General features: G+C 46.2%; 4 protein-coding genes across 4 annotated transcripts; 3 read left to right on the forward strand and 1 right to left on the reverse strand.

Annotated features, from left to right (window-relative positions):
• Positions 1–2,995: 2,995 nt before the first annotated feature.
• On the forward strand, positions 2,996–3,330 carry PAAG_11177 (hypothetical protein; the record flags this gene model as incomplete). The annotated part of the gene is made up of 2 exons (XM_015846872.1): positions 2,996–3,056; positions 3,158–3,330. The coding sequence occupies 2 exons, from the start codon at positions 2,996–2,998 to the stop codon at positions 3,328–3,330; spliced, it is 234 nt and encodes a 77-aa protein (XP_015703479.1).
• Positions 3,331–3,629: 299 nt separating this feature from the next.
• PAAG_11178 (hypothetical protein) lies at positions 3,630–4,129 on the forward strand (the record flags this gene model as incomplete). The annotated part of the gene is made up of 3 exons (XM_015846873.1): positions 3,630–3,784; positions 3,934–3,991; positions 4,067–4,129. 3 exons carry the CDS (start codon positions 3,630–3,632, stop codon positions 4,127–4,129), a joined length of 276 nt encoding a protein of 91 aa, XP_015703480.1.
• A 1,691-nt stretch (positions 4,130–5,820) lies between these two features.
• PAAG_00818 (hypothetical protein) lies at positions 5,821–7,064 on the forward strand (the record flags this gene model as incomplete). The annotated part of the gene is made up of 4 exons (XM_015844145.1): positions 5,821–6,015; positions 6,226–6,391; positions 6,599–6,789; positions 7,035–7,064. The coding sequence occupies 4 exons, from the start codon at positions 5,821–5,823 to the stop codon at positions 7,062–7,064; spliced, it is 582 nt and encodes a 193-aa protein (XP_015700926.1).
• A 966-nt stretch (positions 7,065–8,030) lies between these two features.
• PAAG_00819 (hypothetical protein) lies at positions 8,031–11,307 on the reverse strand (the record flags this gene model as incomplete). Its single annotated transcript, XM_015844146.1, has 5 exons — positions 8,031–9,290; positions 9,376–9,962; positions 10,042–10,328; positions 10,405–11,008; positions 11,130–11,307. The coding sequence occupies 5 exons, from the start codon at positions 11,305–11,307 to the stop codon at positions 8,031–8,033; spliced, it is 2,916 nt and encodes a 971-aa protein (XP_015700927.1).
• Positions 11,308–15,528: the final 4,221 nt, after the last annotated feature.

Below are 15,528 nucleotides of genomic sequence, written 5' to 3' on the forward strand. Positions count from 1 at the left end.
CTTAACACACAAAGGTCGAACGAGGACGAGCGTGGATGAGGACAAAAGACTCAAACCCGTCAGACAAACGGGCAGGGTCTTCTCCTATTGTGGAAGGGTACCGGATCGTGGAGTCTCGATGAGGCACACGCGTGCAGAATGGATCGAGACAGCCAACGACGCGATGAAGGTACTGGCAAAGGAGAAGAAATTTGCGAGTTTCTTTCCGATGATGGAGTTCAACTTCTTTGTGGTTGTGCGAACTGAGGGCGAAAAATCCTGTGGGCCAACCGTCTTACATAAGCCCTGCGTTAGGCGGGAAGTCACGTGATTTAACTTCAACCAATTCCTGAGAGCAACAATGGGGGCATCTATAACAAAAATTTGGTTTTAAAAAGTGTTGAGAATAAGGACAATGGTGGAAAGGAATGCTTACAGTGGAATCTGTGGGAGAGGTAGTGAAAGGCTGTAGAGGGTTCATATTCTATCGGTGTTGAAAAGAATTCCACTGAAGCATCCGTCCAGGCATTCGTCAAGGAATGATGTCAAAAGCCACGGATAATAATATCGAAACAGCTTTTGGAGGGAAGCCCTCGGAACCCGGTTTCTATTATCGTCGGATGTGATAATGGTTGAAAATGTATCTTAAATATGCGATCAATGAACAGAGGCAGAAGTTGACAAGCAACAAGCGACGCAACGTGATTCCAGCAAAGATTAGTTATCTGAGAAATACGGTTGAGTAGTTCGTAGTGATAGTTATCTTTTTAATTTTTAAATAGAAGAAAAGGGAGGAAGTGAAAATGGTAAACTCCCGCTTTTCACCAATATTTCGAACTGCCGCCCTGGTTAGGTCAGGGGCTTCATTAACAGTTGATAACTACCTGCCTGCATGTAGCTGGTATAACTACCAAGGTAGATATAGGGCAAAAAGCCTAGGAAAATAGAACCTGGTCATCAGAGTCATTGAAGCTAGAATGGCAAAACCACATTAAAATGAAATTGAATTAAGTAAATCATGGGGAGTGACACAGAAGGAACCCTTTCCTGAATAATTACATGCACAGCTTTTGAAGAAGGGAGATCGAAACAATTGAACCCCTCGATTTATGAAATTGCGGTCACGGCATGGAGAATTTTGTGCCCACATGTGACCCTGATTGGGTGTGTTTCGGTGCTTTTGGCAGCTTTAAATGTCCACTTGTATAAACATTCTTTGCAGGGATGGGATATAGCTATTAAGGAATGCTGTTATTGTCTCATTGAAGGGGGCAAGACTGTGTGTGCATTTGCAGGATGTCTATGTGATGTTACTTATATCATAAAGAATCACTGCTTCCAGTAGTTAACTAACTAGTTAACGCTCCTAACTTGCCAGTATATTTATATAACCCACCTGGGAGTCCTCAGGGATAGATGGAGCAATGCATGCAAGGAGATGAAATGTAGTAACAAGGGAGCCATCAAATCAATTCGCGCAGATAATTGGCGCATATCCACTGGCCATAGGAGGAAGAAAACTATGTCTCGCAAGGCCAACACTGCAAGAACTATCATGGTGATGCCTGACAGTCGACTGGCTGATATACATACATTCATTCATTGACATTGTACCGATGTTGCACCTGCTGCATTGATATGTGAGTTGAGCGTTTTAAAACTAGGTTCTTGCAGAGAGCAGTTCCGGGTAACTAACTGCTCATTGCAAATTTCTGTGTGGTTGGGTTTATTTCACGCTTCCAGGATTGTATTATGGAACATTAAGACGAACCATTCATATATAGAGAACGGAGCCCTTTGGGTGTTTAATATTTAAAAAGAATTCCACTTACTTTTCTATTTACTAACACTTTTCACAGGGGACAGGAACGTCTGGTCAGCGTCTCATCTCGAGGTCATCTTTCCGCCATTGTTCATAGCAGAATAACCCGCCTCTGCTTTCTTTAGACGATGTGCAAAATCGATCGGAAAACGCCAATCTCAAGGCGGAACAGGCGCATAAAATAACAAGAGGTTGGCATTGCTAATTTTTGCTAATTTTTGCTAGTAGACAGGTAGCTTCGTTCCAGAAAACCCTGGCCGAAATTAAACCGCGCTAAACCAAGAAACGGGGCAAGGGCTTATTTTCCCTCCTCTCTCCTCTCTCCGGAGTCCCCATCGAGGCTGACCCGGCTGCAGGACATAGGGAGAAGCAAACGGCTGGTAGCCAATAACATGGAAGAGGGAGGACCTCGGAAAAATAAAAATCATTATAAAATACGAGCAGGGTTGGCAAAGCCAGGAAACAGTCCGGCACGCTTGACAAGAGCCCTGACGCCAGTTGACAGGCCTGTGAAGGGCATCTCACTGCACAGCACTCACTCTCTGTACATGTGTCAGTTTGGTGATTGATGTAGGTATGTGCGCAGCACGCAGAGACCACCGCCAGGCATAGGGCAGAAGAGAAACCTGCGAGAGCAACAATGAAGAGAGGACTGTCGGGATTCGGGGTACAGGCAACTGAAAAGCAAGTGCTGGTTGTCTGAAGAGCCGCATATTGCATGTCAAGAGCGCTTGTCGGCAGGGGAGCTAAGTAACAGAGCACCTCAAGATGATAAACAACAGAGAGAGAGATTCCAAATGTTGCAGATAAAATATCTATTTGTACTGTATTTTATTGCTCCGAATTTCGGGAATGACAATGATAGCCAAAACTTCTCCGATCTATTATCTCTCGCTCGCTTCAATGTGTAATGTGTCGTCCATTTTCGCCTTCAAGGCCGGCCCCAGCCCGGTTTCTGTGAGCGACGAGAGACAAACGCGAAAAAATAATGTAATTCCCTGGCCCAATCATGGCTCTACAGGTCGGAATCACGACCAAAATCAGAAGGTTTCGATGGAGAATCCGTCTCGTTCCATCCCGGCACTTTGGGACGAGAGGGCTGACGCATAGGTACCCTCACTGCGGAATTTTGTGTGGAGTGACATCTGTCAAGCTCCACCAAACCCACCTTTGTTTGATTATTAAAATACCAAAATGACAGCCAGCCTTCCGCCAAAGAGAGACCCTAATACGCCAGGATACGCGCCAATACCTGGTAAATACCTCCCAAATACGACTCTTTGCCCTGTGACCTGCCGCTCTGGGGCATGCTGGCGGTATAGCAGTACCGGCCACTAACATCCCCATTACTCCTAGATTACGTCCAATTACACGCAGCCGGCTCTGTTTTTAGCCTTGGGAGTTCGCTATTCTCCCTCTCCTTTGCCCCTTCACCAACAACCGCCTACCGCCTACCAACCAACTACCGAATCCCTCTTCTGTCTCCTCGATCAACCACCGCTGCCCATCATCACTTCTTGTCTCTCTGACTTGCTCGACTTCAACCCCTCTGTCCATCAACGGCATCGACACCATTCGCGTCTTCGAGCCAGCGCTCGCCCTATCCCACACCATTCTAGGTACAGTGTCTCTTCCCCCCCCCCCACACCACCACCACCACCACCACCCACGACCAGTCTATTCTCCCATAAAACCTCCCAGGTTTGGTCCCAGAATCTCATTCTTCCTAGCCTCCTCCGAATTCCTCCCTCTCTAATCCTCGCTTGCGGATTCGTTTCTATTGCTAAGCTCCTCCCACAACGGCAATTCGGGCCATCCCTTCCTCACAATGGCCCCTGCCTACGAGCTTCGACCCGGGGGAGACGTAAAAAACAAGAAGCAGAACATGGCAGAATTGAAACTGCGACGGCTAAATGAGCTCAACGTACGATTGAAAGAAGATCTAGAAAGACCGCGCGTAAAGGTGTCTGAGGCTGCCATGTCGTGAGTGTCTCCATAACTTGCTGAGAAATCAGTTCTGGTCAACTCTAGATAGTACCCACGTTTCCGATCTTGGTGCCACTGCACTGTGGACTTGGGGGGATAAAGAGATCATGATGGCTGACCACTTTTAAAATTCGCTCTTCCTATAGACTCATCAACTACTGCAATAACACACGGGATTTTATGGTACCTTCAGTTTGGGGACAGGTAAATGATTGCGCCCATTGACTCTCAAAACTGCAAATCTTCACCGATACTGACGTGTCTCCCCACAAACGACAGATTGACAAACGTGAAGATCCATACGCACCCCAACAATCAGGTGGCTGCTGTATGATCATGTAAGATGATGGATGGGCAGAGCCGAACGGCCCAATTCACTACGTCCAATGATTATTCCCTTAGTACTTTATACCCGGGCCTTTTTTTTTTTTTTTTTTTTTTTTTTTTTTTTTTGCCATGATCGCAAATCTTCAATTCTCACTCCAATGACTGGAGAGCTACCGCCTCTAATCTCTTATTCGACACGCCCCTCGATCTCTCACCTGGGACATATCACCAACATCTACGCAACCACATATTCCTTGCAACGAAGACGATCGGCCATGAATGAATGGTGCTGGTAGCCCATATGCCCGCGTATTGAATGAGGCTAGGTCTCTCAATACCGGTTGTTAAGATGTCATTCATGCTCCCTACGTTTTCACACCCTTGTTGAAACAATCAGCCTCCAGGAAGCCAACAAATGAACGTAGTTCATAACTGTGTGTTGGATATATGCACTCGCCTTCCTTGAACAATTCGCTACTCACAAAAAATACACATTTTTCTTTTTATCTTCCTATTTTCTTTTTTCTTTCCTTTTTTGCTACCACTTGGGTTGGCAAGCTGATTGATTAGTAAACTTTTGTCTCTATTCTCTCTAACTTACATCATTGTTTCATAACTTTTATTGTTTCCTTTGTCTCTAATTCACATTTTCTTTCCATCTCTTTAAGGGGAATTGTGCAAATTCCTCCTCCAATGACCCATTTTCTTCCCTTTTCATTTTACTCCTGTTCATCTTTTCTATATCTTTTCATTTTTTTTTCATTTCATCCCTTTCTTCTTTTCATCAGTCATTCACCACTGTTTTGTTTTGCAATATTTAAGTCACTGTGGTGCAGAATTCTCTTCATTTCTTTATATGCACGCGATATTCCTTTTCTCATTCAAGTCTACTTTTGTGGCTATTTCTTTTTTCCTTTTCTGTTTGTTTTAGATCATTTGGGTAGTGAGGACTGGAGCAGTGTGGCATCCTTCAAATCTTTTCTTGTAAAATAGATTTTGGGACGAAACGGCAGCAAACAGTGAATCCAATACATAAGTTTGATATATCCGTTCCCACCACTTTTTGGTGATATTGTATCCAACATGTTCCCCAGACGATGGAGCATGGAAATGGGAAATCTAAGAAGTATTTCGAATCTGAGAGTGTACTCTGGAGAAGGGGCGGCAAAGGCTGGTTTTCCGTGTTTTCTCAGTTATATACTCCGTCGCAGCACGATTGTTTTTTTGGATGCTGCAGCGTCTGGCTAGGTCGTTGATATTTGGGAGATACAACTATTACTCTTAACCTGGGAGGTTGCTGGTGAGAAGCACTGGCTTAGCGGTAAATGCAAGAAATGACAGACAGGAAAATACAGCTTGAGAATATGCTACTCATCTCTCATATGATGTATGAATATTTCTCCATCGAACCCCTGGGTGCCAGAAATAGTGCTGATGCATACGAAATGATGTAATTTTGACATTTCCAACCCATGTTGCAGCATGTCGTGAATGCCTCTCAGAACAAACAACGTGAATCTCGTTTGCCATGACATGGGAATTCAAAATGCGTCCATCAATACTATCCCTCCATATTGAAACCAATACTCCATCCAACATCAACTCCTCGCATCAGCTCAGCTCCATACCCCAATTTCAACTAGACAATAGCCTCGAGTAAACCAATCATAAAACAAAGAAAGGAGAAGAAAGGAGAAGAAAAGGAGATGGCAGACCTAAAATCACATCCAACGGACCCCGCCCCCGCAGACGATCAGCAACAAACCCAAACCCAACAGCGGGACCAGCAAGATCAACAAACCTCAATTCCCCTAACCGAGAAGCCTACAGCACGCATCCACCTACCACGGGTGACGATAAAATATTGCACACAGTGCAAATGGATGCTTCGTGCGGCATATGTATGAACCCCCCCCCTCTCCCAAGTGAAGGTGACCCCCGAATCCGCTACGCCGGGGGTACCCTTTTTACCCCATTTCTCGTCTCCCATGAAATAATAACACGCCAATGATCCCCCCCCCCCCCCCCCCCCACCCTTCTTTCGTCTCTTTCCTCTCTATTGCGCATATAGCTCAAATTTTTCCTAATCTGTCATTTTGTTCTCCATCCAGTTCGCGCAGGAACTTCTTTCAACCTTCTCCACAGCGCTGGGAGAGGTGTCTTTAGTCCCCGCCACCGGGGGGGTGTTCACGGTATCCATCCTGCATGAATCCAATGTTGATTTCTCGACGGAGGAAACGGTGCTGTGGGACCGGAAGACGCAGGGGGGGTTTCCGGGTATGTTTTTTTTTTTTTTTTTTTTTTTTTTTTTTTTTTTTTTTTTTTTTTTTTTATGTTCCCTTTCCTTTTCCTTAGGTTTTATTCCCCTCCTTAGATTAAGAGAGGCATCTTCGGTTGGTTCCCTTGCGGGTTACATGTGTCTAGGCAAGGTGGAGGTTTCACCTTTCGTTTCCTTTGTTCCTGATAGTCCTCCTCTCTCTATAGAAGTTAAACAGCTAAAAGCCCTCGTTCGGAACGTCGTTGATCCCTCGCGGGATCTGGGACATATTGACCGTGCCCTTGCAGAGCAGCGGAGCAGGGAGGGGGATAGTGTATCTGGCGCTGAGGAGAAAGGGGGAAGAGGGGACTTGACGCAGACGCAAAAACAGACGGAATCAACTACCGCTGAAGCTGGTGTATGTAAAGATTGTGAGTAAAACCTGTGCTTGCATGATATTGTCCTTGATCCGAATGAAACGCTTTAAATTAAGGTGGCGGTTGGTTGTATTTGAAGGGAGGGGAGAGATCCCTGCATTGGATGCTGTCTTGTTTTATAGTGAAATGAATTCAAATACTCGCGATCCTATCTACAAGTAGATGAACGCAGGTTAAATGCAGGTCTGCTAAATGGTAGGGCAAATCTAACATGTGCTCTTCATAGATGGCACTGGGGGGAACTTTACATACATAAAAAGGAACTACAAGAGAGTGAGCGTTGGTTAGAAAATGATACATTCAATATTCCGAATTTTCGCTCTGTTATTCTTTTATCCTATCCAAAGGTTCTAGACTCCTGTACTATTGGTATTGATGCGCTCTGCTTTGGACGGAAGTGTCATGTTCGAAAATGAAGTATTGAAGAATGGGAAAAGAGAAAAACCCATAACCACCGCATCGAGGCAAACATGCAGCTCGAGCCATATATGGACTTTATGTATATGGAAGAAATATCCAAAATACGAAATGGAAATGAAACATAATATGACACACAAAAAGAGAAAAGCGGAGAGATGACGAAACACAACACAGGCCATGGCTCATTCTCCATGATAGGAGATGAAATATGCAGAATATAAAAACGCATGAAGTGAAGAAAGATATTGGACGAAAACGGGAAAAAGTGCAAAAAAGCCAACACCAATCAGCCACCAAATCACCAACCCATCCCTAAAACATTTGAAAAAAGATAAAAGAGCGAAACCACACGCGCCACATAATATATACACAGGTAATAACAAATTCTAAGATGGGAGAATATAACGTTCAAAGGGAGAAGAGAAATAGATAGCATACACCGTATGCTATCGCCCTACCAAAAAAGAATAAAAAAAAAAAAAAAAGGGAAAAGAGAGGTGGTATATGATGATAATGATTTTCACCGAACAATTCCATGCCCCTTCACACCAATGCCCAATCCGTTGCAACCTGACAGCCCGCACCCCCGCCAGCCCACCATCCCAAAAAGAACACTTATTAAAACCAGGGCTAACAAACGCAACACCGTAGAACACCGTCCTTGTCGAAAGTCCTTGAGGGGACAGCTTTTCTCCCTTTAACGTAGAAATTTCGACCATAGGAGGTATACAACACCAAAGCAGGAAGGAAAAGGGATAATTATATATTCGTTGAAAATTCCGAGGTTCATCCGTCGTCGCTGTTATGGGCTGCGACTATTATCTGTTGTGTTGCGACGCCAGAAAGCGAGTCTTAAGCGACTTCTTCGTCGCGAGATGCTTCGGTTGGTATTTCCATTCATGTTGTTGCTTGTGTTGTAGTTGGGTAGGGGATCATGATTCGAGAAATGTGGGTTGCCGGTTGGATGGCAGTTGTTGTCGGAGGTAGAGCAGGTGGGGTTTGTTATGCTGAATCCATTGCTTTTGTTGGTGCCGAAACTTCTGTCGATCAGGGCACTCATGAAATGCGGGGGTTTCCCATTGCTGCCGTTAACGGTATTGTGGTAGGGGTGGAGATGGTGCGGACGGCCAGGGCTGGTTGATATAGCCACGGGGGTAGGGCGATTTCTGCTGCCCTCTCCAGTATCTTGTTCCGCCAGGCTTTGGGAATTGCAGCTCGGAAAGTTGTTTTCCGGATCAGGCTCGCCCGCCGGGTTCACGTAATCTTGGTCGCCATTACTGCTACCGACACTGATAAAGCTGCTGGCCTGGGTCGTTGAGGATATGGGTGTCATCACTGTGTTATTCGTATAGGTGCTGGCACTTTGAGTACGCGTTCCGAGTGTAACCTCACTTTGGCGATTCGGTGCCATTATAATTGATGGACGAGTACACCAGCGCTGAGATAGGCGGTGAGACTGAACCCGTCTGGAATTGGACACTTGATTCCCATCTGCAGTTGAATCATTATGTTCTGAAGCAGTCGTCGATACGGCGGAGGAGGAGATATCAGGGGTGCCCATATTTCCTTTCTCAGCTCCAAGATTCCCATCTATTCCACTGTCCTTAGTTGGAGGCATGTGGTCAGCCGTACGGGACAATGGTAATAACGAAGCAGGTGGCGTCTTTTCACGATCGACAACGGTACCCTGGAGAGGCTTTCCAACAGGTTCTACATTCGCAAGATCCGACGACGGGTGGGCCTGTTGAGGTGACGCTTCATGTGACGACATGCTGTGCAAATCTCCACTCACGAGTCTTTGCCAAGTTGACCAATTACGTCTTATCTCAGCTGCAGTGAATGCCATCTCCGGTATAATATCCGCCATGCCTTCGAAAAGGGGCAGTGCAAATAACTTCATGAAGTCCATTTGGCCCTTGGCGAGTTTGGGAATATTTCCAAGTTCCGGAGGGCCACCGAAAAGTGCTGTTTCTATCCCGACATTCTTCTCCATCTCACCTTGGTGAGCAAACTCCTCTTGCAAGATATTCGTCCATCGTTCTGCGATTACCCATGGGCGGGCCTGTACGAAAGGTCAAACTGTCAGTCCATTGCGATAGCTCATGAAAACTTATAAAAGATGTTAACGAAGGAACCCCCCTACGTACCACATTGCTGATATCGGCACATTTGATGAGTAAACCGCAAAGTAACGACCGATGAGCCTCTATATCTTGCGGCTTCCACCCTTGCGTTGTATGAGATTTGTGATATTTCTCCTGAAGTGCGTTCAGGGATTCCATAAATTTAAAATGAATACCCATGTCGGTCGCGAGGATTGAACTAATCATCAATTTACGCAGTTTCATATCCGCGAAAACCACGGGCCAATGCATCCGTAAGATCTGAGAGAATGCAGCGCAATGGAAAGATTCCAGAACCGAAGTATCGTTGTACAGCTGGGCGAGTGGAGCGCTTAATTTGACGAGAAAGATGTTGTTTACCCCTGGATGACCGACATCGTGACCAAGAGCAGTGATCAGTAGCGTTAGAGCGTCGAATGGGGTCAGCAATAATGCAATTGGACTCCTTGTGCTGCATTGCGTAATTCCATCTGGATAGCGCGGTAAAACTCCCATGCAGACGAGCAAGTGGAAGGTCGATTGTAGAACATCCACAGCATGGCGAAAATTGTGGTATAGTACGAAAGAATTATATGTGGCACGAGTGGCAAGTAAGAATGAGTGAAGTTCGGCTGCACAACATTAGGGCTTGCAATAAGCAATTTTGAAACAAGAATGCATATAGCAAAGAGAAGAGAAATATCAACGCACTTGATGGGATTCGCCAATGTTCCAATTCTGGCATTTTAAGGGCATGTTGTATCATCGCGAATGAAGCGTGTACAAGTTCGTCCTCTGAGAAATCATGTGCTGAGAAACTCCAGGTGCTGATTTCAATCTCAACGAGGTGTTTGCGATCGTGAAGGATTTCAAGATCACTGGGCCCCCCAGCTAAGTCTCGAGTATCTTGAGACACTTTCAACGACGATGCATACCGTGTTTGAGAATCCTCTACCTCTTCCTCGGGATTGCATATTCGTTTCATAAGTTTAGTGACCCTGAGTGTCAATTAGTAACGATTCTGGGTGGAACGGTATGAGCCCACCACGGTGATGCGGCAAAGGCGATACTAACATGAGTTCTCTAAGATATCCGTATGGTTGCTGACTGTCGCTTGTACCAACCCACGAGTGTTTTCTGAGTTTCCGGTTTGCCGTAGACTGCAGTTGTTCTTCTCGCGCGCTTTTATGTATTCGATATGCGTGAACCGAGAGAGCTTGGACTCTTGGAGCATCCAGCGGCGAAATAAGGACGTCGACAACCCCAGCATCTAAACAACGATTTATACACTTGGTAACCATAGGAAAATCTTCTTCGCGCTGGGTAGAATATATTTCTCCATCGTTTTCTTGTACAAACCGTAAGACGGCAATTGGGACGGCGAGATTTACTTCATCCTGGGCTTCCAAATTCGAGGAAAATCTCGCAAGAAGGTCTATCGCACAAAACTCATCCTCATCGGATGAAAATGGTAAAACTCGTCCGACTTCAGTCCTGCGTGACGGTGGCTTCGTCAGGATTGAGCTTGGGGGATGTTCAGACGACTGAGGCGTATCCTGTGATGAACCAATGATGCTGATGGCGACAAGGGCAAATAAAGGGTTAGAATTCGGCCGACAACTTTCATTGAGTTCCGTTAATATTTTGGCAAATTCTTTTCTAGATTTTGCTAAGAAAACTGTTGGGGGTTATAAATTCGTTAGCATAAGCTTCCCAAATTTTTACGCTTTGCTTAAACATAATTATATCAGATGCAGATTGTAATATATGAGTACAGTTCATCCAGGAAGGATGTTTACCTTTCTTGAAGACACCCAGAAACAGTTCAACATTGGTGTGAAGTTCCGGATCCTCAGGGATAGCACATTGTAGTCCAGTAACATTCGTTTCGGAAAACGTAGATGCGTTCCTCACTACCCAGCGCTGTTCTTTCACACGGTCATCCAAATATACGGCGCAAGATTCTCCAGGATCCATGCTGAAATTGAGATATGGGATTGCCTAGGAATAGGCCCTCCTCGACAGGTGAATTGGCGACGTTGATCTGGAAACCGGATAACGTGTTGTGTCTCCCTTGGGTTCAAAAAGTCCTGAGGCATACACAAGAAGGAAGGTGAAAGAACGGTCGATGTTGCTCGTCAATTGGAGGAGTGTAAGAATCTCGGGGAAAGAAAAACAGTAGGGACCGTATATGGCCTATCAATCCACTGCAAAATCTGAATTGTTCTTGACACCGACTATATCGAAAATAATCTTTAGGATCTTCCGTCACACCCTTGAAGTCTGCGTTTTTATAATTCACCCCGGTATTTCAACTCGAGAATATTTCCCCCGTCCTCTCTCTTCTCTTTTCTAATTGTGGGATTCTTTCCTCCCCTCAAGTCTTCCGTTTTCACCAATCTGTCCACTTAATTTCACCGTTGGACTGCAAAACGTCTCTCGGAGAATGATCCAGCGGCGCCAGCGTCGCCCGCAACAAATATTATGGAAGGGGAACAGAAATGAAAACGAAGAGAAATGAAAAATGAATCGAACGTGTGTCTATGCAACATCCGGCGTCTACGGGAGGGAGCATAAAAAAGAAAAAAGAAAAAAAAACCCCTCCCAGTGGATGGACCGGACCGAGCTTAGAGCTCTATATATATATATATATAAGAAAAGGAGGGCTCCCTGGCAATTGACAAGCGAGATGCAAGCAATTGAGTAGTTGGGCAAGGGAACTGCAAGGACCGGCCCTCCTACAGCATCATTGCGACGGTGTCCACACCCGAGATGGCAGCGTTAGGAACGGGTGGCTATCACAGGGTTAAGAAGGGAGAAACGTGAGGGTTGTCCGTCACTGTTGTTTGAAAATATGGCGGAGAGAGCTCTCCCTGACAGACGGGTTTCACACAAGGAGGGTTTTCGGACGAAGATAAAAGTACCAGCCGAACGGGTGCTGGGGCAAGGGACAAAGGATTAATTTTTTTTTTTTTTTTTCTTCTTTTTTTTTCTTTCTTTTTCTTTTTCTTTTTCTTTTTCTTTTTTTTTGGTTTTGTTTTGTTTTGATTTGGTGGTCTCTGGTTGGTTAAAGGAGAGGATTTTCTGGTCGAAGGGGAGAGAGAGGTATACGATAGGAACCTTTCAAGACAACGAGAATAGAAGAAGGCTTTTTTCTTCTTTCTCGGCTGGCCGCGTTTTCGGAGGTTGTCAGTCAGGATTGTCGGGGGGAGCGAGCGAGGACAAAATGCGATGCAGCTTCCCGCTTTCCCGCTTTCCCGCTTTCCCGCTTTCCCGCTTTCCCGGTTCCCCGGTTCTCCGGGCGATAATGCGAGTGCGGCAGACGGATCAGGATGGAAGGAGGAGGGAGGACAACTGGGTTAGACGATGGGGTTGGAGAGGGTGTTTCGGTGGCCCAGGACGTGAGAGGGGGAACAGGTGAGGAAGCAAGCCTTCTGAGAAGCAAGAGGGACCACGGGAGAGCCAGAAGAGGAGCAGAAGACGCACAGAACCATTAGTCCGGCGCTTTGGACGCATTCCAGAAGCGTTCAGAGAGAGAGCACAGGGATTCGGGGGCTGGAAAACGGGTTACGAACGGAGAGCGTAATGGTATGGATACCGTTCCTATACTGTACAGGTACTTACTGTACATTCTGACTGTGTGCGCATGTGTATTTTATTTTAGGTTGTTGGTTGTTATGCTTAGCGATGGTTGTGCCCCCCCTCCCCGGACATGTGGTCAAAAGGAGCCCGCCCCTGCTACGACGATGGTTGGTTAGGAAAGTCGAGCCGGTTATTATTACCCTGAACGATAACACGATCCGTATGCCATACCCTCTTCGCCCGACCAGTCACTTTTTCATGCGCCCTTCGCGCCGATCAGCCACTCACAGCAGAGCATTTCGCATTTCGGGGGGTGGGAGGGCAATCGGCAGGCACTGTCTCTCGATGGCAGGGGGAGAAGGAACCTGGAACTAGAATACACGTTATGGCTCTGGCGCCGTATGGAATTCCAATTACCATACCCTATTCTTCCCTGGGTCGAATTTATCCGGATCTGGATTAATTTAGCCTTCTTTATAATTATAGTCTGGATCTTCTTTGCGAAGAACCAGAGAGCACGCACCGATCTAAAAAGGAAAAGCTAGCTGCGAGGTTGAACCTTTTTGATAAGGAACCACCCCCCCCCAACTCCCCCCTCCCCTCTCTCTCCCCGGTTCCCTGTCATTTTTCGTATGCCCTTTTTGGAGATCAGATGGCGATTCACGCCATACGTCGTTATGCTCCGCAGGCTATCTATGTATCATCCAAGTGGAGATGGACCCCCGTCTTACTCTTTGTCTCTCGAAGGCTTCTACCCGATCACTTGGCTGGAGTCTGGCAGCAGGTAGTCAACTACATACGTTCGCTGGTTAACATGTCTCCCGAAAATCCTCTAGATACCTCAATCGGGCCTATCGCCTCCAGCCAAGCGAAACTCATTATTTAATCGTATAATCCCGCAACAACGGGGACTCGAGCTTATTATATATGCCAGCTGCTGTTCATCTCCTAGGCCGCAGCATGGAGGAAAAGGAGCCATTCAGCAATTTCTAGAACATGACCAGGAACGGTGCAGAGCAGATCGATCTCACTTGGCAGCATGTCATTGGTCTGAATGTCAGAGCAGGAATGTTGCCCAAGCAACTACCTTACTTGTAAAGGCTCACCTTTTCCTTTCCTGGTTCTCCTGTTGGGTAGGGTGTATGTATCCCTTACAACCGCTGGCTGATACGGAGTAAGAGTTCCAATATCTGCTGTCACCAAGAAGTCTCCACCAGGCTCCACCTGTGATGCTACTGGAGGCATTAAATGCTAACAGTTCCAAGTGAAATGAAATGCACAACTGTCACCTGAGAAAAATAACAAAGAGGGAGCTGGAACTGCTCCAAACCCTGCGGAGTAGTCCATGCCCAGCATTTCATGGATCAGCTCAAGCAGCCATGATGATGACGCTACAACACATCCGCTTCTGGGATTACCCTGCAAAAGCTGTCCAGGACACTCTCGTATGCATTCCTCACTGGCTATTTCTAAACATACCTTATTGATTGGGAAGAATTGATGGAGAACTCCGTTCCCTGCCATCTGCTGGCTATTAGTATATCGTCATTAGACGACCAAAAACCACGCCCCGCCCCTAAGCTGCCTCAACCTTCTGAGAAGAGCAAATACTACCTTGAGTGTGAGCAACTGCCCTTCTTTGGGATGAGAATCTATTACCAGTAGTTATATCTTGCCTCGGACTGGCGAAGGTCGAAAGCTTATTTTCCACTGCTCTAACCAAGTCCATCCAAGTCTATCCATCCGTGGACGTTGAGGCGTAACTAGCATGTGCAGAGGGGGGATTTTTTGCGTTTCGAGGGTCTATCAGCGACCCTCTTAAATTTGTTCTCCCCGGAGCTGAGGGCTAAACTATAGTAGTCAGATACAGTAGTGAGGTGCCTGCTGCATACGGAGTAGCGACCGATTTTCTGGATTTTTATCTACCCGCTCCCGCGGCCTTCCATAATTGCTTCTGGAAGGATACTCCATGGACAACGAATCTAGATCGAACTTCGAAGTTCCCAAAAACCATCCCGCTTCCACAGATACGCCAAACAAATAAGGCGTATGTAAATAAAAATTGGACAAAATAAATTGGTTCTTGGCATCGAAGCTGTTAGTTTCACCACCTTTAGCCTCGTTCTTAGATAGATGAAAGACCTTTTTTTTTTTTTTGTTGTCCCTGGCGCGCGGAGTATTTCCTTTTTCTTGTTTTCGTGTTCAAAGATCCTACCTAACTAACAAAGGGGGCCGTTCGCCCACAACTTGTAGGTAGAGAAAGGAACAGATTTGAGAGAGGTCCAAGCTAGCCGGCCGGCAGTTGAAGGTCGCCGTTCGCCGCCGTTCCCTCTTGATTTTTCCTTCTTGTGGATGAATGATCTTCATCCCAAACCACCCACACAAAACCCTGGAGTCCCACACGAAAGAAAATGCTTCTACCACGTTGTACAGTATGGTATGTACCTACTGCCTGTATACATTACTTCGTACATAGTCGGAAAGCACCTCATCTGATTGAGAAAAGAGAGAGAGAGAGAGAGAGAGAGAGAGAGAGAAAAGATATACTCTTCCGATGCATTCATCCACGCACGAGTGCCCAGACATCCATGCCCCAAAAGTGGCGGCCCCATCCGG

Source organism: Paracoccidioides lutzii, assembly GCF_000150705.2.
Source record: "Paracoccidioides lutzii Pb01 unplaced genomic scaffold supercont2.2, whole genome shotgun sequence".
NCBI lineage: Eukaryota > Fungi > Ascomycota > Eurotiomycetes > Onygenales > Ajellomycetaceae > Paracoccidioides > Paracoccidioides lutzii.